The sequence below is a fragment of the Nerophis lumbriciformis genome, linkage group LG18, assembly GCF_033978685.3.
Source record: "Nerophis lumbriciformis linkage group LG18, RoL_Nlum_v2.1, whole genome shotgun sequence".
NCBI lineage: Eukaryota > Metazoa > Chordata > Actinopteri > Syngnathiformes > Syngnathidae > Nerophis > Nerophis lumbriciformis.
In genome coordinates this window covers 27,408,071-27,433,659 of record NC_084565.2, presented here as the reverse complement: position 1 = coordinate 27,433,659, position 25,589 = coordinate 27,408,071, and the positions used below count along the sequence as shown (strand labels likewise).

At 39.6% G+C, this 25,589-nt stretch overlaps 1 protein-coding gene across 1 annotated transcript; it reads left to right on the top strand.

Annotated features, from left to right (window-relative positions):
- Nucleotides 1-571: 571 nt before the first annotated feature.
- oaz1a (ornithine decarboxylase antizyme 1a) lies at nt 572-16,157 on the top strand. The gene is given in 6 exon segments (XM_061977926.1): nt 572-797; nt 5,516-5,582; nt 5,584-5,670; nt 10,438-10,616; nt 15,441-15,526; nt 15,605-16,157. Coding segments are annotated over 6 exon segments (672 nt in total). The 5' UTR covers nt 572-675; the 3' UTR covers nt 15,736-16,157.
- Nucleotides 16,158-25,589: the final 9,432 nt, after the last annotated feature.

Genomic DNA, 25,589 nt, shown 5'->3' with positions numbered 1-25,589 from the left:
GTTTAAAAGTAGCATATAAGAATGTTTTAATGTAGACACATAGAATCATCATACTGCTGTGATTATATGCATCAAATGTTCATTCAAGGCTAAGGCAAAATATCGAGATATATATCGTGTATCGCGATATGGCCTAAAAATATCGAGATATTAAAAAAAGGCCATATCGCCCAGCCCTAGGTCCAATGCAATATAGGGAACAGCTAAAGTCCAACACTGCATGTAAACAGTTGTACTGTATGTAAACAGACGCCAAATTGGTCCAGGTATGTACAGTAAACACACATTAACAAAGTGGTTGGTATTTTTACTACATACTATTATATTTATTCTCTGATTGTAATGACCCAATTATGTTTGGGGGTTCTTTTTTAACACACAAGTTCGGGAAATGTGTATTTATATAAATGTTGACATTTGGGTTACTGTTAAGTAAAAAACACAAAAACAATGTCACGCTATATAACTATGTTTGGAATGAACATCCTCGTTGTGGACGATTTTCTACGTTTAATGGAAATTTAAAGAAGTGCGTCATCCATCAGCTGGCTCGTCATAATTCGGCGGACACTCCTCCTCACCCAGCCCGGCGTTAGCCAGCCTGTCGCCCGTCAGCGCGTTCACAGCGGCCGGAGGGGAGGCAGAGAGAGGCAGCCAAGTGAGGACGCAGTCCGGATGGTTAAATCTAACCTACAGACGATTTTGAATAGTCACTGTTTTGCTAGGGAAAAGGAGAGAAACTTAACCAAGATGCCTGTGATCGAACAGTCCGTTAATAATAAACCGGAAAGTGAAAGGTATGTTTGTCGTCCTGTCGCTTTTCATTGAAGCTAACAAGCTAAAAGCTAGCCGCGGCCTTGTCAAAAAGGCGCCGTCTATTTCCTGGAGTGACTCTGGCTATGTTTTTTTTTTTTGCTTACGTAACTCATTTTCAACCATAATATGTCCAGTGTTCCATTTAGTTCAACTGTTTAGCATAAAACTGTTATTTATAATAATAATAATACTTTTTTGTTAAATGTGGACGTATTGGTTTTCAAAGCTAAATGTGTACATTATACATGCTAAAGTGACATGCTAATGAGTGAGGTTAAGTCCAGCATAACGAGTTATATTGTCACAATTGCTTTAATGTTACACCATTATAATTTAATTTTTAATAATTTTCTTGAATGCCATGTCTAAATCGTTATTTAATATAGCACTTGTTAGGTTACGTCACAACGCCCGCAATGATGCTCATACGACCTTCTCCCCTTCATGTGCACTTTTCAAGTGATATGTGAAGGTCTTGAGGGAGAAAATTGTATTATTGTGCATTTTTATGGGTTTGGGGATTTTTTTTTTCTAAATAAGCCATTTTGTTTAGCTAATTGGTGTGAGAAATTCCAAGCCATTTAATCGAATGTCACGTGCAATCTCCTGTTATGTATCAGTTTTGCAAAAAAACAAAAATATTTCTCTCTCAAATGTAGTCTTTAATTATGAAGGCTATTAAAAATATTGACATTGAACAAAAAACAACAACAAAAAAACGACCTTTTCTCGTCTTAAGGTATTCTAAGCATACATGACGATAATTGCAATGATTTAACTATTCGTTCGTGTTGTATGTAGACTTGTACGGTATTTTTCCATTCGGCCATCTGCTCCGCGATCTCATTAGCCAACATTAAATTACCCTGCTGCAAAGCCACCGGGGGATTAAATTAATCTCTTTTGCAACAGGAAACTGAATTTAAACTACTTCGTTGCATTGTCATTTATTTTAGACTTGAGTGTTTGCATGCTGGAATTGGGGGTGAAAAGACGGCAACCAGGGGCTCAGTAACCTGTCAGGCCAGGTGTCGCTTCTTGTCCTGACCAAACTCGGGGAAAATGATGTCTTTCAGGTTTTGTGTAGCGGTTGTTGTTGTGAAAGAAGCTTTGGAAATTTCCACTGCAGTGCGACTAAAAGGGGAGGATGGAGGGGGGGTTGATTTTGTGATGTCATATATTGAACATAGAGGCTAATCATTCTCTTTTACTGCTCGTTTGTGAGACACCAGACTGTTTTTATTTCAGTCGTTCAATTGTATAAATGCTTGAGAATGACGGGCACCAGACACTTATAAGGTACAAAGTGCTAATTGTATTTCTTTTTTTTAAATATAAAGTCAATGCAATCTGCTTATGCTGCAGTTTGCAAGGCACTCTTGCAAAGATGCTAGTGAAAGATTTTTGATATGGCAGGAGCGCTTTACTTTTTTAAAGAACCTATGACGAGGTCGCTAGTCAAAGATTATCTATTAGACAGGAGTGTTTTTTTAAAGCACTTACTGCAAGAATGCAAGTCAAAAATCCTTTATATGGCAGGAGCACTCTTTTAAGGACATATGACAAATGTTCTAGTCAAAGATCCTCTATATGGGAGGAATACTCTTTTTAAAGGACGTATAACAAGGATTCTAGTCAAATATACTCTATATGGCAGAAGTGCTCTGCTTTGTAAGCATCTATGCTAATCAAAGATCCTATATACGTTAGGAATGTGTTTTTTTTTTTAAAAGATCTATGACAAGTGTGCTATTCAAAGATCCTCTGTTGACACCCCTGATCTATGACAAGGACGCTAGTCAAAGATGATCTATTTGACAGGAGTGTTTTTTTAAGCACTTATTGCAAGAATGCAAGTAAAAAATTCCCTTATATGGCAAGAGAACTCTTTTAAGGACATATGACAATTGTTCTAGTCAAAGATCCTCTATATCAGGGGTGTCAAACTCATGTAAGATAGCGGGTAGATGGAGAACAATCTACTCCGAAGTGGGCCGGACTGGTAAAATCACGGCACGATAACTTAAAAATAAAGACAACTTCAGATTGTTTTCTTTGTTTAAAAATAGAACAAGCACATTCTGAAATTGTACAAATCATAATGTTGTTGGGGTTTCATTTACACTTACATGTTGCGTTTGATAATATTTTATCTTTATTTGTCGTTATTTATACTTTCTGAATAAGTTATGTGATAATGTTCATCAGTCAACTCATTGGTGTTCATTTTCATTCTATCAAGATAAAAAAAAAAAATATCAAAATCAAATTACAGGATGTTATTTATGTAGTTTGCTCATTTTCCTCGACTGGTGCACTTACATCAAGTGGTACATTTTTTTGTACATATGTAGCGTCATCTACAAAGGTACAAAGAATTGCTATTGCGACATCTAGTGGACACATTTAGAACAGCGGCTTCTTTCATTAAAAATGTTTTTGTACATTTGACACCCCTGCTCTATATGGCAGGAGCACTCTTTTTATTTTATTTTTATTTTATTTTTTAAAAGGACCTATAACAAGGATTCTAGTCAAATATACTCTATATGGCAGGAGTGCTCTGCTTTGTAAGCATCTATGCTAATCAAGGATCCTATATACGTTAGGAATGCGTTGTTGTTTTTTTAAAGAGTTATGGCAAGGCTAGTCAAAGGTCCTCAGTATGGAAGGAGTGCTCTACTTTTTTTAAGGACCTATGACAAGGATGCTAGTCAAAGATTATCTAATTGACAGGAGTGTGTTTTTTAAGCACATATTGCCAGAATGCAAGTCAACAATCCTTTATAAGGCAAGAGAACTCTTTTAAGGACATATGACAATTGTTCTAGTCAAAGATCCTCTATATGGCAGCAGCACCCCTTATTTTTTTAAGGACCTATAACAAGGATTCTAGTCAAATATACTCTATATGGCTAGAGTGCTCTGCTTTGTAGGCATCTATGCTAATCAAAGATCCTATATGCGTTAGGAATGTGTTGTGTTTTTAAAGATCTATGACAAACGTACGGCCCGCGGGCCAGGTTAGGCCGCGTGTGGCGGTAATAAAAATGCCGTGGCGGCGCAACACATTCAATTACATTAAGGAGAAACCCTGCTATGTGATATAAATGATCTTCTTTTGGTAATGCAAAACACCAGCCTGTGTATGACAGGAACTATTTGCTGTATCTAAGAGCCTATTACAAATAACTAGTCATAGATACTCTGTTTCTATTTGCTGTATCTAAGAGCCTATTACAAATAACTAGTCAAAGATACTCTGTTTCTGAGGACCTGCTTCAAAAACTGAAGTCAAAGTTTTTTCCTCACTTGTAAATTTTTTTTCAAAAACTGTTAGAATAGTTTTGCCAAATAGTTTTGCCTAAGATGGCGCTTGCTGACATTGTGACATCAGTGGACGCTGCAGTATCACCAATCATATCATCTGCACTGCTTGGTCATCCAATTACTCTGACTTGGTTTCGCACTGCTGCTCCACATATAACACATCGGTGTCATTGACGCAAGTGTGGCGTTGCTGTAGCAGCTCTCATGTTAATTTGACAAATGTGACTGCACACACACACACAGACCAAACTGGGTATAAAACATAGCTAGCTGGTCGTCCTTTGCTGCCATAAACTCCAAGCAACCTTGTTTCTGCGTGACTGAACTTGGCAAATGTTAGACAAACATTTTCCTTTGTGTGTTTTTTAAACCGCTTCCTGTCATCAGTGATGTGATAAACTACCAAAGCCAAGGCACACAAGTATGTTTTTTTAGGACGGTGTGTAGGCCTGGGCCGATAACAAACTTTGCTCGACGATATATCTACAAATTATTGCTGATAAACGATATTGTTGCCATTTTGTGAGACCAAATTAACCACTGATGTAATAAAAATGCTTGTAATGATTGAAATGCAATGTATTTCTTGTATATTTTAACATTGGAATTGGAATGTAAACTTTTAAGTCTCCAATTTCAATTAAACAAATAATAATAAAATATACTTTGTGGGTTAGCAAAATGTAGCACTTGAATAAAAATCACAACCAAAAGCAACATATGGTTATTTAAATTGTGGCGTACGTTTTAGCTCGATTATTATTTTCCTTTGATGTAGAGTTGTTCGTTAAATACAAAATATAGAATTGTGTCCTGTCACTTAGCTTTCTGTTAATGCTATATGATACTGTGAATGTTTCAAAAGTAGTTGTAAATGGTGATTGAAAATGGTCAATTAATCTGGGTAAAGATTGCAATCATTTGACAGCCCTACCTAAAAATGGCATCATAACTCCTCTGCTGTTTGCTAAAAACTTTTGAGACAGGTGCATGTGAGCGACAGGAAGAAATGCTCCGGCTCGCTCGGGAGAAGTTGTTAATTTGCATGTATAAATCTCTAAAATATAACTCGACGACTCAACTCTTATTCCAGACTTTGTCACGGGAAAATGGCGTGTTATAAACTATAGCTCTCTGAATCTATATCATATTTGGCGGTTTTTGTCAGCAGCTATGTGATACTCTTTTATATTTTCAAGATGGTGGCCAGTCACTGATTAAACTGAATATGATTATAGAAGAATTGGTAAATGTTTGACTTCCCAAATGAGTCACTTGGCAGTAAAAGGGGCACCAAGTCTGCGATTTAAAATCAATTTGATTTCTTCCACTCTGCGATGGCTTCATGTCTGCTGCTCTCTCCTTGCAGTATCTCCAATCCCAGGAGGTGCTCCCGCTGTTGCAGTAACCCGTGTCCGGGGCCTCTGTGGTGCTCCTGATGCCCCTCACCCACCCCTGAAGATCCCAGGTGGGCGAGGGAATGACCAGCGGGATCGCAATCTTTCAGCTAAGCTATTCTACTCAGTGAGTTGGCACTATTCTTCCTGCAAAGTATACTGTAACATTGTCAGTTTTCAAAGAGCATTTTTTTGGGCAACTATACAATATAACTCGCCTTTGACAATTGTCAAAGATCTTATAGAAAATAGTTTTTTGGTGCTGTTTTTAGGACCGACTGCAAAAACTAGTCAAAGATCCTCTATATCAGTGTTTCTTGTATAGAAATATAAAAAATATATGTTTCTCAGCTGTAATCCGTATGGGCCGCAGCGGTACTCAGTTGTAATACATTTTTCTACCACTTGTGGCAGTAATGACAATATTAAACACACAAAAAGTCTGCAGCTAAGTCATAGAGAAGTTTCTGAAGCACAAAAATTATGACTAAAGTGGTGAAGCTGTATTTTCATTTACACTTTAATCATTCATAATTTATTTTATTTATTTTAGCACAACGTAATTGTATGTAAATTATTTGAGTCCCTTTTTTATGCGGTATATTTGATTAGTATTTATTTTTCTAATCAGCCTGACCTAAGATTTATGTGTTAAATAAATAATCATCTTTGCGATTAACGCATGGTTGTTATATCATTCGACAAGGTTGTAAACTAAGTAGGTTAGAGTGAATACGAGTAAAACCAAGAGTAAGATTACTGATTTAGTTTTAATATTTGATTGGGCCTCAAGGTCATAAAGTTTAAGAACCCCTGCGCTATATGACTGCAGTGCTGTGTTGTTTTTAACCTTTTGGAGCAGTGGTTAGTTCTCGTACCTCACAATAAGAAGGTCCTGGGTTCAATTCCCAGACTCGGTTCTTTTTGTGTTGAATGTGCATGTTCTCCCCTTGACTGCGTGGGTCCCCCCGGGTACTTCGGCTTCCTCCCACCTCCAAAAACATGCACCTGAGGATAGGTTGATTGGCAACACTAAATTGGTCGTAGTGTGTGAATGAGTGTGAATGTTGTCTGTCTATCTGCGTTGGCCCTGCGATGAGGTGGCGACTTGTCCAGGGTGTACCCTGCCTTCCGCCCGAGTACAGCTAGGATAGGCTCCAGCCCCACTGTGACCCTGATACAGACAAGTGGTAGAAAATGGGTGTACGGATGGAGTCTAGGTAGCTTTTATGTTTTTTTTTGTACACTAACTGCTTAGCTATTCCTTTTCCACTTTCCAGCAAAATGATAATAATACTTGGAAGAAGCCCGTTGGCGAGGATTAGTACTTTAATTCATTGCAACTTCCTCTCAAATTTAAGCCAATGTTTTGGCAAGACACGCAGCCCCCTGGAGTTCACAAATGCACCTCCTGCATGTTGTCTCCAATCTCTACAAACTAGTCAAAAGACCGAGTAGAAGTAATGTGAAAACTACTGTCAAAATGAACACTGGACTCCTAAAAGTTAAAAGAACTGCTGCACAAAAACAAAGATCCTGTTTACGACAGCTGTCGGTTAGGCATTGTTTATATTTGGACAATTCAGTTGTTGATTCAGATTCTTTAAAGGGGAACTGCACTTTTTATTTTTTTATTTTTATTTTTTTTTGCCTATCATTTACAATCATTATGTGAGACATGTTTTCCTTTCAGCTAAAAAAGGAGGTAATGGGTGTCGTTCTATTCCGCCTATAAAGCGCTCTAAAAACCTCCAATAACCTCCATCATTGTGTTATATACAGTACATGCTGTAAGTATACGGTATACAGGGGCTGCTCAATAAATTAGAATATGACTAAGAAGTGTATTTATTTTAGTAATTTAATTTTTTTAAAGTGAAAACTTGTTTATTGTATACAGTATTTCTGTACTATGGAGCACATCGGATATAAGCTGCACCCTCTTCATAGAAAAAAATGTTTTCCTTATATTAGCCGAACCGGACTGTAAGTCACAGATGTATTCGTTGTGGAATAAGTTATTTACACGGAAAGATTTTGTACATGTTTATTTACATACCTTATTTGTTTCCAAAGGGTGTCTGTAACACAGCATTAAAACAGCTGATCACACAAAACAGAAGTCATCGTCATGGACCTCAATAAGTCCATAGTGACGATTTGGTGAATTTACAAAACGGAAACAATACAGCAAGAATGCCATTGTAAGTTAATAATACTAACAAATACTCTTGTACCGGTAAATGTCTTAGCATATTAGTTAATGCTAACAACGCTAGCTTGACGGCGTGGTGCAGCTGGGAGAGTGGCTGTGCCAGCAACCTGAGGGTTCCTGGTTCAATCCCCACCTTCTACCATCCTAGTCACGTCCGTTGTGTCCTTGAGCAAGACACTTCACCCTTGCTCCTGATGGGTCCTGGTTAGCGCCTTGCATGGCAGCTCCCGCCATCAGTGTGTGAATGTGGAAATAGTGTCAAAGCGCTTTTGAGTTCCTTAAAAAAAAAAAAGGTAGAAAAGCGCTATACAAGTATAACCCATTTACCATTTTACATTACGATAGCACGTACACATATGAATGAAAACATAACTATAGACATCACTCACAGGACGGTTTAGTAAGTACGAATTGTTTGTTATACTGTAAATCTTATAAACGTTGCTTGGAGTGATTAATGAAGAATCCATACGAGTTACAGTAGAAAAGCTATGGACGGCTAGAAGATCGAATAGGACTTTTACTTCCAGTTGGTTTTACAACCTAGGAAAAAAGTAGCGGCTTATAGTCCGGAATTTACGGTACTTTAATTACATACAAAGTGATGTATATTTTAAGTGTTTATTTCTTTTAATTTTTAAAATTATAACTGAAAACTAATGAAAATTCCAAATTCAGTATCACAGAAAAATAGATTATTACTTCTGACCAATAAAAAAGTATTTTAGAAATGTTGGCCAACTTAAAGGAAGAATATGAAAATTATGAAAATGTGCGGCACTCAATACTTGGTTGAGGTTCCTTTTGCGTGAATTACTGCAGCAACACGGCGTGACATGGAGTCGATCAGTCTGTGGAACTCCTCAGGTGATACGAGAGACCATGTTGCTCTGATAGTGGCCTTCAGCTCTTCTGCATTGTTGGGTTTGGCGTTTTGCATTTTCCTCTTAACAATACCCCATAGATTTTGTTTGTGGTTGAGGTCAGGCGAGTTTACGGGCCAATTAAGGACAGGGATACCATGGTTCTTAAACCAGGTACTGGTAGTTTTGGCACTGTGTGCAGGTGACAAGTCCTGTTGGAAAATGAAATCTGCATTTCCATAAAGTTGGTCAGCAGCAGAAAGCATGAAATGCTCTCAAACCTCTACAGTAAACGGCTGCAGTGCCTGTGGACCACAGTGGACCAACACCAGCAGATGACATGGCACCCCAAACTTAACAGCAACGTTTCCACAGTCAGTCATGGTTTAAGGTTCCACCCCAAACCAATCAGTGATGGTTATAATTTAGAATTAACTTTTAGCAGCTCAAAGGCAAGAGAGCAGCTTATCAGCTCAGTATGTCAATATAGCAGCATAAGTTAGTTAGCGCTCTGTGATTAATGCGCCGCTAAAAGTAGGCCCTTATCGTTAGTGGTTATAAGAACAATATTGCTAATACGTGGTTAATAATATTCAGGTCACGAAATGTAATTGGAGTATTGTTGGTGCTTTTTGAATGTTTTTTTAGTGAGTTTTTAAAAGATTTAAAGGAGTGTGAATACTTTCCCTACCCACTGGATATACCCATCCATTTTCTACCGCTTATTCCCTTCGGGGTCGCGGGGGGCGCTGGAGCCCATCTCAGCTACAATCGGGCGGAAGGCGGGGTACACCCTGGACAAGTCGCCACCTCATCGCAGGGCCAACACAGATAGACAGACAACATTCACACTCACATTCATACACTAGGGACCATTTAGTGTTGCCAATCAACCTATCCCCAGGTGCATGTCTTTGGAGGTGGGAGGAAGCCGGAGTACCCGGAGGAAACCCACGCAGTCACGGGGAGAACATGCAAACTTCACACAGAAAGATCCCGAGGCCGGGATTGAACTCACGACTCCTCAGGACCTTCATATTGTGAGGCAGACGCACTAACCCCTCTTCCACCGTGCTGCCCCTGGATATACCCTGTACATATAAATCTGTATACCTTGTAAACCTGTATATTCAACTTCAAAGGATTTGGATATACCCTGTACATATAAATCCTTTGAAGTTGAATATACAGTACTGTAAATGTTTTGAAGTTTCTTTCCACAGGAGTACACTTTCACATAAGTTTCACTTTTATTTTTGAAAACCCCATAAAAACATTTACACAAAACCTCTTATTTGTTAGGGATAGGGATGTTCTGATACTGATCATGATTAAAATCGTCCGATACCGATCACGTGTTGTATTATTGGTGAGTACTACTGACAGTGTAACAATATCAATGCAGTATTTCAAGTATTTTCTTATTCTCTTATATTACGTTATTGTGTTTGAGAAAAACATAGTCAATAATAGTACAGAATAACTACTAAGGCTGCGGCTATCGATTTTTTTGATAATCGATCGATTAGTTTGTTTATATATTCGGCTAACATACACTTTAAAGCCAAAATGCGTTTTTCTGGGAAAATAGTTTAAATAAACAATAAACTTTGTATTTTTTAAATAAATACATGTTATTATTTAAATGGAAACTTCTAGAGCATTGTGTGTTTGCCTACTCTCTTGTGAAATGATGACAAAATCCAGAAGATGCACAGTAGGATACACTGTGGTCATCTACAACCAACTGTGACTTTGCTATTTTTGTTGTCTTATTCCTTTTTACGAACTTTGTGTGGTCTTTCACCCTGTGCAGGATGCTCAGTTGCTGGTTCTTGAGGAGCCACTTCCCCCTGCCACCAGCAGAGTTCGCTTCTTGCTCTTTGAGCCTCGCTTCACCGAAGGCAAGAACTGCGTGTGGAGGGCGGCGCTCAAAGGAGGCAACCTCTACGTTGAAATCCCCCCTGGTGCTTTGCCCGAGGGCAGCAAAGACAGGTAAGTGGGGGGAACACGGCATACTCCTATGTGTGGGGTAGACGTCTTACTTTTTGTTTTGGCCTTTAAGCTATAAGTTTTAGTTTATATTAATTATATGATAACATACTTAAACTAAATTAGTAGTCAAAAGCTAAATAAAAGACTTTCACTGGTAAAATCTAACAAAGAACCAATAATGTGTCAATGATTTGGTACAATGTTGCTTTAAAGCACCAGTGTAATTCCGGCTTTTTCCACCAGGTGGTCGAATTTAGACCAGTTGGCCATCCTAGGGTTCACTGAAGAATATAAACAAAGAGCAGCAACAAATACAGTAAACAATTCTTACTTTTCTCTGTCGACCAATCACCAGAGAGCAGTGTTTCTGGCTCCGCCCTCTGCATGTGTAGCACATTATTATTATTAATGAACCCGACAAAATGGGAACCAATATTTTACAAAGGAAAAGCGATAAATTGCGTCGCAAACCAAATAGACCGCCTGATGGAAGCCTCTGACTGTTGCTATGATATGCTGTTATGTAAATCAGTGCTGACTAGGAATGGGTACCGAATTCGGTACTTTTATAGGAACCGACCAAATTCTGTCGGTACTACCGAGTGCGAATTCACGTAAAATCAATCGGTGCCATATGTATTTACCGGACCATAGAGCACACCGGACCATAGGGTACACCGGATTATAAGGCGCACTGCCGATGATGAATGGTCTATTTTCATATATAAGGCACACCGGATTATAGGGCGCATTAAAGGAGTCATATTATTATTTTATTTTTTCTAAATGGAAAACACTTCCTTGTGGTCTACATAACATGTAATGGTGGTTCTTTGGTCAAAATGTTTCATAGATGATGTTTTACAGATCATCTTCAAGCCGCTTTCTGACTGTCGCTTCCGGATGCGCTGTTTTGTGGGCGGTCTTATTTATGTGGCTCACCTTCAACAGCGTCTTCTCCCCGTCATCTTTGTTGTAGCGGTGTAGCGTGCAAGGACGGCAGTGGAAGAAGTGTCAAAAGATGGAGCTAACTGTTTTAATGACATTCAGACTTTACTTAAATCAATAACGGCTCAGGATCTCCGTAAACAACAAGGTCGGAAATGTGTCCGGTGAAAATACGTCCGACCGGAACTCTCTAATAACTAAAGTTCCTTGGGTGAATAATGTAAACCCACTACACCAGTATGTTTTAGCGCTTTCATGGCGAGTTTACTGACCGATATAAGTAAGAACTTTACACTACTTTATATTAGAAATGGCAACAGCGGAGGATGAATGCCACATAAGAAGAAGATAGAGAAGAAGAAGAAGCTTATCATATCGAGTACAGTGTCGGTCTACAAAGGCGGACGCGCGCCATTTTTCAGAATTTATGCAGATCCCAAATACAGATCACTTGTGATTTAGGGCTATATAAATAAACATTGATTGATTGATTGATTGATTGATTGAGATCAGCATAATATTGCGAAACAAAATGCCAGATAATATGTCTTAGCTTATACACACACCATAATAATACTCCTATGTTGAAGCACATCAAGCGGTGCGGCTTCATAGCTTACCAAAGTTGTACTAAAACATTTTGATAGATTTTTGAGCGCCGTGTGTAGTGTTCTGTATTTTCAATGGAACATATAAAATGTTGGTGTTGTTTACTTGAGTTATATTGCAGTCTACACTTATCTCTTATGTGTGACTGCCATCTGCTGGTCACACTTATCATTACACCATGTACCAAATAAAATAGCTTCGAGGTGGGTAAGCTCAACCAAAATTATTCCTTACATTAAGCGCACCGGGTATAAGGCGCACTGTCGAGTTTTGAGGGAAAAAAGGATTTTAAGTTCGCCTTATAATCCGGAAAATACGGTTTTAGCATTTGGGGCGGCGTGGCAGCAGCATGTTGGAACAGGGGTTAGTGCGTGTACCTCACAGTAAGAAGGTTAGGGGTTTGATCCCCGGTCTCGGGTATTTCTGTGTGGAGTTTGCATGTTCTCCCCGTGACTGCGTGGGTTCCCTCCGGGTACTTCGGCTTCCTCCCACCTCCAAAGACATGCACCTGGGGATAGGTTGATTGGCAACACTAAATTGGCCCTAGTGTGTGAATGTGAGTGTGAATGTTGTCTGTCTATCTGTGTTGGCCCTGCGATGAGGTGGGGACTTGTCCAGGGTGTACCTTGCCTTCTGGCGGAATGCAGCTGGGATAGGCTCCAGCCACGCCCATGACCCCGAGAGGGACTAGCGGTAGAAAATGGATGGGGTGGTGTGACTTGCTTGGTAGAGTGACCGTGCCAGAAACTTGAGGGTTCCAGTTAGGGCTGGGCGATATATCGATATACGCGATATATCGCGGGTTTGTCTCTGTGCGATATAGAAAATGACTATATCGTGATATTCGAGTATACGTTCTCACGCAGTTGCTTTTAGCTGCTGGCATTACACTACAGGCATTTCTCACTCTTTCCTGTGTCTCCTTCTCACAGACAACAAGCGTACCTTCTTACACACGTCACATACTGTCACGTCATACGTTACATACGTATACGCCCTCGCGCAGCAAAGAGGTAGCAGCATGGGTAACGTTAGCTGTGATGCTAGCGGTAATACGAGAGAAAGAAGGTGCGAGTCTGGTAACAAATGAAGGAATAATTAATTCCCCCAAAAAACAGCAGGGGGTCCATCGTCTGGCGGTGGTTTGGCTTCAAGTGGGAATATGTCGAACAGACAACCGTAATTTGTCAAGTGTGGGGCGAAAGCGTTGCTATAAAAAGTAGCATTACTGCTAATATGTAGCATCATTTGAAAAGTCACCCGCTCGAGAATGAAGAGTGCTTACTCCGCATGTCAACATCTCCGTTCGGTGCCACACCAACAAAATGCCGAGGCAACCATTTCCACATCAACACCGTATGAAAAAAAAAACGACATAAGGAAATAACGTCCGCCGGAACCTACCACATAACGAAGGACGTACACAATTTGATTTCCTATTATGCAGCTCATTTTTATTTGACACTTATTGAAATATCTTGTGTGACATCATGCACAAAAGTGCACTTTATTTGTTTTAAACTATTGTAGTGGCGTTCTGTACAAAAAGTGAACTTTAATTTAGTGTTGTTTTGATTTGTAATCTTGAGGACATCATGCACAAAAGTGCACTAATAGCTTGTTTTAAAATGTCTCTGACAATCTTGCACTTTCTGTTTTGAAATGACATGAATGTTTGTGCCACTGCTTAATAACTGTTTAATAAATACAGTTTTGGTCAATTGACTTAGTTGTGATTTCCCTCTCTGCATGAAAGTTTAAAATGAGCATATATTAATGCAGTATGAACAAGAATGTTTTAATGTAGACACATAGAATCATCATAATGTTGTGATTATATGCATCAAGTGTTCATTCAAGGCTAAGGCAAAATATCGCGATATATATCGTGTATCGCGATATGGCCTAAAAATATCAAGATATTAAAAAAAGGCCATATCGCCCAGCCCTAGTTCCAGTTTCGATTCCTGCTTCTGCCATGTTAGGCCATGTCCACACGAACACGGAGAGTTTCAAAAACTCAGATTTGGGGTTAAAACAATCTCCGTCCACACAAGTGTAGTTTCAAAAGTGTCTCTGTCTACACACAAACGCATACACCTGCTGTCAGGCACATTTTGTCCAATCAGAAGCCTGGAAAAAGCAGCAATATCTGACTTGGTAGCATTAAACCTCCTATTATGTTTATTTTGATATACATTAGACGTACAATGACATGTACATTATCTTTAAAACCAGCCTGCGCCTACACAGAACCCTGGGAACATTTTTAAAGAGCGAATGCACGCCTTTGCTGCTGAAACCCAACACTTATAGAATTATAACATGTTCAGCAACATGGTGATGTATTACATCTGCAGTGAAGTGTACATTATTTCTAAAATCAGCACGCACTAACGAAACCCTTTTGCTTGTTTAAGGGAATTATAAAGCATTTAATCATGGATATAGTGATATGGTACATGTGTAATGAAGTGTGTATTGTCTTTAACATCAGTACACACTACAAGGAGGACGCTACATTATGTTTTTTTTTAAGTTGCTTTGTCGCTTTTTACGCACGAGCATGTACATCTACATCTTCAAAAATGGAAGCAAGACACGTGAGTTAACTTCATGATTTGTCATTAAATAAGGACTAAAAACAAGATAATGTTGCATTTTTCTTATGACACAGAGCAAAGTCTTGCTTGTCAAAATTGTCCCATCAGGTGGAGGTTCCACAGCGATCGTATCCTAAACAGCTGACTGTCATTAGCGCCAGCGGGAGTGTCTCAAAGCCCTTTTTGCTAGTTGTGACGTCACGGTTGTGCGCTGTCATTTCCAAAGCTCAACAACACTGCCTTTAAAACACACTATAAGAGGACTTAATGTATGTTTGAATGTAAACATGCTGCTATTTTCCGTTTGTGCCGTGTACACGCACACGCTAAGCGGAAAGTTTTGGATCTCTTCACCTTGGCCAGCTTTTTCAAAAGTCTGCGTTTTTAAAGACAAAATATGCATTTGCGTGTGGACAAGAGGCCTAAACACAAAGATAAGTATGCCTTTATTAAGTATCTGTTTGTGTGGACATGGCCTTAGTCACTGCCGTTGTGTCCTTGAGCAAGACACTTTACCCACACTTGTTTAAACCTAGCTTAAAGATGTCGATAATGGGGTTCACTATGTATAGCGCTTTGAGTCTCTCGACAAAAAGCGCTATCTAAATACATATATTCACTTCACTGCCATGAAGTGTTTCAACAAACATGGTTTTCTTTCCAGTTTTGCTCTCCTGCTGGAGTTCGCAGAAGAGCAGCTGCAAGGCGACCACGTCTTCATTTGTTTCCACAAGAGCCGTGACGATCGAGGTAAAGTGTCCCCAACTTTGCTAGGAGAAGTACTTAGTGGTCTGCAGTCTTTAGTGACATTTGTGTGTCCGTTCTCAGCATCCCTGCTGCGCACCTTCAGTTTCCTGGGCTTTGAGATTGTGAGACCGGGTCATCCCCTCGTCCCATCCCGCCCTGACGCTTTCTTCATGGCTTACAGCATCGAGCGAGACTCCTCAGATGATGATTAAATGAAAATGGGGAGGAAACACACCTGGTCCTTCCAGATGGTCCTTTCTCCTCCCCTTCACCAATTCACCACCTTTAGTAGACGTAATAATCAAAGCGTGTGACCTGCCTTGTGCTGTGTTTGAGGCCAGGAAAGTCAACAACAAGCACGGGACATGTGGGCCACTGTTGTACTTCCTGTGACCACTTCCTGTTCACCATCGTCTGCACAGGCTGATTATATTTAAGATTACATTGGAATTTGTTCATCTTACTCTTGGAAGTAGATTTGTTTTTCTAGTGATTGTGAGTTGATTCTCCTGTTTATGCTGATTACTTGTTTTTGTTTTCTGTGCGCATGATTTTCATTTGTTGCTTTGGTTGACTTGATAGAACTCTTGCATGTTGAAACTGAACCCATTAAAAGTACTCACTTTACACTGAAGTCCTTGTTTGTGGTCATTTAGCAGAAATTTCTATTTAGGAAAGTTGTTTTTTTGTGTAAAAGTCTTGTCAACATTCCCTTCAATAGTTTTCAAACTGAACAGGGCAGCCAAAAACAGTCAAAATGGCACTCACAGATAAGGTAGCCTAAACTATTAGTTATTTTTAACAGTGATTGGTTTTAAAGGGGACAGGAGACCAATAACACAAACACCATTGATTGCTTGTTTGGTCTAGGACAGTGGTTCTTAACCTGGGTTCGATCGAACCCTAGGGGTTCGGTGAGTCGGCCTCAGGTCAAAACACACCCGACTCATCGTGTAAATACAAACTTCTCCCTATCGGCGTATTACGGATACGGCAACAGCTGACTGGTTTGCAGGTGTGTAATTTGTTGTGAGTTTATGCACTGTGTTGGTTTTGTTGTTTTGAACAAGGTGATGTTCATGCACGGTTCATTTTATGCACCAGTAAAAAAAACATGGTAACACTTTAGTATGGGGAACATATTCACCATTAATTAGTTGCTTATTAACATGCAAATTATAAATGATAAATGATAAATGGGTTGTACTTGTATAGCGCTTTTCTACCTTCAAGGTACTCAAAGCGCTTTGACACTACTTCCACATTTACCCATTCACACACACATTCACACACTGATGGAGGGAGCTGCCATGCAAGGCGCTAACCAGCACCCATCAGGAGCAAGGGTGAAGTGTCTTGCTCAGGACACAACGGACATGACGAGGTTGGTACTAGGTGGGGATTGAACCAGGGACCCTCGGGTCAAATTAGTAACATATTGGCTCTTAACTAGTCATTATTAATGACTTATTAATACCTTATTCGGCATGGCCTTATTATAACCCTAACCATCTAACCCTGACCCTTACCCTAACCAAATAACTCTAAATTAAGTCTTTGTTACTTAGAATATGTTCCCCATACTAAAGTGTTACCAAAAACATAACTTTGTCTTGAATTTAAAAAAAAAAAAAAAAAAAATATTTTTTTATTTTTCACTAAAGAAGGGTTCGGTGAATGCGCATATGAAACTGGTGGGGTTCGGTACCTCCAACAAGGTTAAGAACCACTGGTCTAGGACAGGCCTGGGCAATTATTTTGACTCGGGGCCACATTTAGAGAAAAATATGTGTCTGGGGGCCGGTATATCTATTTTTAGGAACGCTAATACAAAACCTCACAATAATGTCTGATTGAATGCTAAAAACGTTATGACAGACCGTCTTAAAAACATAATGGAATTTTACATTTTTCTATGAACGATAAAACACTGAATATTGACAAAATATGAACGTCACACCCCCTTTCGATCGACATATTTCACAATCAAGTAAAACGCAACAAAAATGCAACAAACAGTGAAATATGAACGTGAAGGGTACAAAATAAACCCACCTACAATCTGATACATCTGATATATCACTAAGCTTCAGAACTTTTTTGTGAAAATCTCCTTCCGCGTCTGTGGAAACACTTCCCGCTCACACTGCTTGTTGCCTCGTCTGAGCTGCTGTGATGTAGATGACCATAGTAACTAATTAGATTACCATAGTAACTGGTATATCAGCCATAGGCGCAGATTTCAACCATTTAAATAGTTTGTATAGTTGAAGACTTACGGTCATTAGAAAACATCACTGCACATCATAATGGCAGCTACAGTTTCCATCTTAAAGATCTAACAAAATGATTTGGGAATGTCCAGCGGGCCAGATTGAAAAGCTTAACAGGCCGCATGTGGCCCCCGGGCCTTAATTTGCCCAGGTCTGGTCTAGGAGGACAGAACAAAAAATAAATGAGAATACCTGCTCGTGCTTGGTTTGAAAGGGGACACAAACTAAACAATTTGCAAGTGCTGGCTTTAAGACCAGAAATTTTTTTTTGCTAGTACTTGATTTAAGAGGGGACTGTGTTCATGCAACATCAAATACATGGACGTTGCTAGTGTTTGCCTTAACTTTAATATGGAACATAAAGCAATAGATACATCTCTGGCTGCTAGTACTTTGCTGAAGGGGGAACAAAGAAAATTTGCTAGTTCCTAGTTTAAGAGGGGACAAAGAACATTTGCTTGTACATGGTTTAAAAGGGAACAGCAAAAACAGTGTGCTAGTGTTAATGACAGAACAAAAAAACTAACAAATGTGTAAGGCTGCTAGTGCTTGGTTTAAAAGGGGGGCAAAGAAAAAAACAATTTGTTGGTGCTTGGTTAAAGAGGGGACTAACAAAACAATTTGCTAGTGTGTGGTTCAAAAGGGAACAAAGTACATGTTGTAATGCAGGGAGAATACAACTAAACAATTTGCAAGCGCTGGCTTTGAGAGTGTAGAAAAAATGTGCTAATACTTGGTTTAAGAGGGGACAGAGAATTACACAATTTGCTCGTGCAACATCAAAAACACGGACGTTGCTAGTGCTTGGCTTAACTTTAATATGGAACAAAAAGCAATAAATACATCTCTGGCCGCTAGTACTTTGCTGAAGGGGGGACAAAGAAAATGTGCTAGTTCTAGGTTTAAGAGGGGACAAAGACCAACATTTGCTTGTGCATGGTTTTTAAAAGGGTACAACAAAAACAGTTTGCTAGTGTTAATGACAGAACAAAAAAACTAACAAATGTGTAAGGCTGCGAGTGCTTGGTTTAAAAGGGGGGCTAAGGAAAAAAAACTATTTGCTAGTGCTTGGTTAAAGAGGGGACTAACAAAACAATTTGCTAGTGCGTGGTTCAAAAGGGAACAAATAACATGTTCTATTGCAGGGAGAATACAACAAAGCAATTTGCTCGTGCTTGTTTTAAGAGGGGACAAAGAACAAAACAATTTGCCAATACTTGATTTAAGAGGGGACAAATAACAAACTTTGATAGCGTTTAGTTTAAGACTACTCAAAATGTAGAGCCATATTGGACCAAAAATACACACACAAAAAATCTGTCAGGAGTCGCAAAAATTAAAATCCTTATAGAAGTGTTTTAATGAAGGCAACACATAATGTAAGTACATGGTTTAAGATTAAGAAACACATGTTAAAAGCTGCTTGTGCTTGGTTTAAGAACAACAAATAACAAACATAAATAGCTGCTAGTGCTTGGTTTAAAAGGGGACACAAACTAAACAATTTGCTAGTTCTGGGTTTAAGAAGGTTCAAAGAACAAAACAATTTGCTAGTGCTTGGCCCGCGACTCCAAAAGGGACAAGCGATAGAAAATGGATGGATGGATGGTTTAAAAGGGGACACAAACTAAACAATTTGCTAGTTCTGGGTTTAAGAAGGTACAGAGAACAGAACAATGTGCTAGTACTTAGTTTAAGAGGGGATACAAAACAAAACAATTTTCTAGTAATTGGTTAAAGAGGAGACAACAAACAAAACAATTTGCTAGTACTTTGTTTAAGAGGGGACAAAGACCAAACAATTTGATAGTACTTGGTATTAAGAGGGGACAAAGACCAAACAATTTGCTAGGACTTGATTTAAGAGGGGACAAAGACCAAACAATTTGCTAGTACTTTGGTTTAAGAGGGGACAAAGACCAAACAATTTGCTAATACTTTGGTTTAAGAGGGGACAAAGACCAAACCATTTGCTAGTACTTGGTATTAAGAGGGGACAAAGACCAAACAATTTGCTAGTACTTGGTATTAAGAGGGGAAAAATACCAAACAATTTGCTCGTACTTGGTTTAAGAGGGGACAAAGACCAAACAATTTGCTAGTACTTGGTTTAAGAGGGGACAAAGACCAAACTATTTGCTAGTATTGGTTTGAGAGGGGACAAAGACCAAACAATGTGATAGTACTTGGTTAAAAAGGACGGACAAATCAAAAAGCAACAACTAACATCGAGTGATTTGTTAAAAGTAAGGGGCAGCCAAACGAATAGTATCATCAGATACACAGACTTTACTAGTGCTTGGTTTAATAGGGGACATGTAGAAATAGCAAAATACGGCATGTCTGCCAGTGCTTAATTTAAGATGGTCTCGACAAAGAGAAAAAAACGTAACAGCAATACATCACTATCTGCTAGTGCTTGGTTTAGCTTAATTTAAGAGGGGATGAACAAAGAAGAAGAGACCCATTGCTTGTGCTCAGTTTAAAAGGGCACAGACTATAACATTGTCTGCTTGTGCTTGATTCAATAAACAGAAAAGAGGAAATACAACTGCTATTGCTTGGTTTATATAAGGGACAGGCTGAGAGAAATGGTGAAAAGGAGCCTGACAACACACTTTTCCTCCAATCCTTGCATCAGCGCTTGTGTAGCTGCACTAAATAAGGCTAATGACGGAGGCAATCAGGCTTGAAAAGAAACACATAATGCATGTTTATTTTATGCAACGCTCATATTTTATTCTCAGTTTGAGTCACATTTTGTGCTGGAGTGGTCTCTTGAGGGGTAAGTGTTTGCTGATGAAGTACGCACACACACACACACACACACACTGGTTATTATTTGGAATGGGGACCATGTTTTTGATCATCACTTGTGGGTACCACCCTTTCTACAGGTTGTGGAGGCATAAAAAAAATGGTAAAATGGCCACTGCCCAGTTAGCTCATACACGTCTTTAAATCTCTAAATTGATGAAGTAATGTGCTAATCATTCTTACTGGCGACCCTGGGGAAAAAGAGTTAATATGGTTCATGGGGACCAAATTTAAATAATTTTGCATAATTCACACAAATGTGTACGTGACTACTGAGGACCATTAAAAAAAAAAAAATATGACATGATCCTCAGAATACAGCACTACAGCTGTCCTCTTATAGGAAGTTTCACCACTTAAATGTTAAAGCAAATCCTGCATCTTCTGTGACATTACTGAAAATTGAAAACTGCTATTTAGCAGTAATGAAGTTGTCTGCAACTCCAACTACTATATATAGAAGGATGGACAATTCTGAATGTGAATCATACTTTAAGGTAATAATGTTTTATAATCGTGCTGTATGAAAATGTCATCCTAAAGAACACTAAACCAGATTTTGTTTTTGGAAAAATATATTAGTTTTAACTAAGGATGGATACCATACAGATTCACAGTACTATCAATGCCAGGATAACAAATGTTTCACTTTTCAAGAAAATTCATTTTCTCTCTAAACATGTTTTATGGGCCGAAGCTTAAAAATCACTTAGGCATCTTCAGAATGGATCTGACTATCATTTAAAAAGGTTTCCCTTTAGGGGACCTGTTTTTTTTGTCCCCATACCGTCAGAGGTCCCCTAAAGGTGACTGTGTAAACAGAACGATGTCCCCATTAAGTAAGCATTGCCAGAACACACACACGGTTTACATACACCTGTAAAGAACATATTCATCATTTCTACAACTCTTATTTTTTTGATTGGAGCACATATTTGTTGGTCACAAAAAACATTCATGAAGTTTGTTTCTTTTATGAATTTATTATGGCTCTACTGAAAATGTGAGCAAATCTGCTGGGTCAAAAGTATACATACAGCAATGTTAATATTTGGTTACATGTCCCTTGGCAAGTTTCACTGCAATAAGGCGCTTTTGGTAGCCATCCACAAGCTTCTGCTTGAATTGTTGACCACTCCTCTTGACAAAATTGGTGCAGCTCAGCTGAATTTGTTGGTTTTCTGACATGGACTTGTTTCTTCAGCATTGTCCACACATTTAAGTCAGGACTTTGGGAAGGCCATTCTAAAACCTCAATTCTAGCCTGATTTAGCCAGTCCTTTACCACTTTTGACCTGTGTTTGGGGGTCATTGTCCTGTTGGAACACCCAACTGCGCCCAAGACCCAACCTCCGGGCTGATGATTTTAGGTTGTCCTGAAGAATTTGGAGGTAATCCTCCTTTTTCATTGTCCCATTTACTCTCTGTAAAGCACCAGTTCCATTGGCAGCAAAACAGGCCCAGAGCATAATACTACCACCACCATGCTTGACGGTAGGAATTGGTGTTCCTGGGATTAAAGGCCTCACCTTTTCTCCTCCAAACATATCGCTGGGTATTGTGGCCAAACAGCTCCATTTTTGTTTCATCTGACCATGTGATGTCAGATTGGGTCCAATGACCCCAAACACACGTCAAAAGTGGTAAAGGAATGGCTAAATCAGGCTAGAATTAAGGTGTAAGAATGGCCTTCCTAAAGTCCTGACTTAAATGTGTGGACAATGCTGAAGAAACAAGTCCATGTCAGAAAACCAACAAAAAGAACATTATAGGAACCTTATTATTGATGCAGCTTTAAACTCATTTAAAAGACAACTCTTACATTTTATCACCAATTTGTAACCAAGACGCTACAGAAAAAAAACAACGGTATAGGGTCGGTATAGCTCGGTTGGTAGAGCGGCCGCGCCAGCAACTTGAGGGTTCCAGGTTCGATTCCAGCTTCCGCCATCCTAGTCACTGCCGTTGTGTCCTTGGGCAAGACACTTTACCCACCTGCTCCCAGTGCCACCCACATTGGTTTAAATGTAACTTAGATATTGGGTTTGACTATGTAAAGCGCTTTGAGTCACTAGAGAAAAGCGCTATATAAATATAATTCACTTCACTTCACTTCAAAAAAAGGCCGCATAACAAACAAAATGGCGACTGTTGTGTTTATACATCACCCCTCAGCGTTGTTTGGTGTGCGTGGGAGATGTGAGGACGCATTAGCGGGGCCATCATTTGCGAGGCCTCGCCACTCAGGCCCTTCATATGCTAAGATGGACGCATCCAGCGCCCGCAGCTGGATTCTGAGACCTAACCGAGCAAGATTTTAGATGAGGAATTAACCTTAAACCCGACCTAAGCAGATTGAGCGTTCATGCGGAGACATCAAATAATTCACGCTATCACAACACATCATAGCAGTCACACCGTGCAGGTAACACGCAGGTGTGCACAGAACAAACCCAAACGTTTAGAATATTTATTTCTACAGAAAGGTAATATTCAGAACGAGCCAAATATTTTCACCTTTGAAAAGTTACTGGGGTTTTTTTTGTGTCGTCTTGAGCTGAAACAACAAGGAAGCTGATGAGGCTGGTTGACACATCACAGCATATCATAGCAATCCCTATGCAAATATGAGCGGTATAGTGATGTCAATTAGAGATGTCCGATAATGGCTTTTTTGCCGATATTGTCCAACTCTTAATTACTGATTCTGATATCAACCGATACCGATATATACAGTCGTAGAATTAACACATTATGATGCCTAATTTTGTTGTGATGCCCCGCTGGATGCATTAAACAATGTAACAAGGTTTTCCAAAATAAACCAACTCATGTTATGGAAAAAAATGCCAACATGGCACTGCCATATTTATTATTGAAGTCACAAAGTGCATTATTTTTTTTAACATGCCTCAAAACAGCAGCTTGGAATTTGGGACATGCTCTCCCTGAGAGAGCATGAGGAGGTTGAGGTGGGCGGGGTGGGGGTGGGGAGTGGGGGGTAGCGGGGGGGGGGGGGGGGGGTGTATATTGTAGCGTCCCGGAAGAGTTAGTGCTGCAAGGGGTTCTGGGTGTTTGTTCTGTTGTGTTTATGTTGTGTTACGGTGCGGATGTTCTCCCGAAATGTGTTTGTCATTCTTGTTTGGTGTGGGTTCACAGTGTGGCGCATATTTGTAACAGTGTTAAAGTTGTTTATACGGCCACCCTCAGGGTGACCTATATGGCTGTTGATCAAGTATGCGTTGCATTCACTTGTGTGTGTGAAAAGCCGTAAATATTATGTGATTGGGCCGGCACGCAAAGGCAGTGCCTTTAAAGTTTAACGGCGCTCTGTACTTCTCCCTACGTCCGTGTACCACTCTGTACAGCGGCGTTTTAAAAAGGCATAAATTTTACTTTTTGAAACCGATACCGATAATTTCCGATATTACATTTTAAAGCATTTATCGGTCGATAATATCGGCAGTCCGATATTATCGAACATCTCTAATGTCAATCTAAGTTCACTTTGAATTGTTTTCATTGTACAATTTTGTTGTACAATGAAAAATGACAATAAAGATATATTCTATTCTATTCTATTCTATTTTCAAAACTAGCGTTGAAAATGTATAAAAGTAACTTGTTTTTTTACCCAGTTGAAAAAACGATTATTAAGTACGATAGCGGGACAAAAAAACAAGTTATTTGGGATGTGAGTCTTACAACAAGTTACGATTGGATTTTGGGTTCTCTTACATTCAACACTATCCTCGATTCAAATTAAATCTCACAATACCCTGCCCCCCTCTACATCAACGGCGAGCGTGTAGAGAGGGTCCACACCTTCAGGTACCTTGGAGTCCACATCTCTAATGACTTCTCCTGGACAGTCAACACCACATCAATCATCAAGAAGGCTCAGCAGCGGCTACACTTCCTTAGAGTCCTCGGGAAGTACAACCTGAAGCCTGACCTGCTGCTGACCTTCTACCGCTCGTCCATCGAGAGCCTGCTGACCTACTGTATTACGGTATGGTACGGCAGCTGCACTGCAGCAGACAGGAAGAGGCTGCAAAGAGTGGTCAAGACGGCTCAGAAGATCATCGGCCGCCCTCTCCCCTCTCTGACGGACATCTACACCTCCCGCTGCCTCAACAGAGCCAGTGCCATCATCAAAGACAGCACCCACCCTGGCTCTGACCTGTTCCACCTGCTGCCCTCTGGGAAGCGCTACAGGTGCATTAAAACCAAAACAAACAGGCTAAAGAACAGCTTCTTCCCCAGGGCCATAACCATCCTGAACGGACTGCCCCATTGTCCCTCATAACTGCCTTCTCTTCGGTGCAATAACCCATTCCACCAACCACCCTGTTTTTGTTTTGTTTTTTCATGTATATATTCATTTCACACCATATTCATTGCACTTCTACATTTTTTAAATTTTTATATATTTGCACATTGTTTTTCTAGCATGCACACATCGCACTGTATGGAATGGCCTCAATCTCGTTACCTTGCGTAATGACAATAAAGCTGATTCTGATTCTGATATTATGTGCGATAGAAATGATAATAAAACCTTTTAAAACAGGATACAGGTTACAAAAGCTCCCCTTGGCTGCTGACGTACAGTACAAGCCAAAAGTTTGGACACACCTTCTCAATTCAATGCGTTTTCTTTATTTTCATGACTATTTACATTGCAGATTGTCACTGAAGGCATCACAACTATGAATGTACACATGTGGAGTTATGTACTTAACAAAAAAAAGGTGAAATAACTGAAAACACGTTTTATATTCTAGTTTCTTCAAAATAGCCACCCTTTTGCTCTGATTACTTTTTTGCACACTCTTGGCATTCTCTCGATGAGCTTCAAGAGGTAGTAACCTGAAATGGTTTTCACTTCACAGGTGTCATAGTTGTGATGCCTTCAGTGACAATCTACAATGTAAATTGTAGATTGGATCCACTATGGACTGGACTCTCACAAT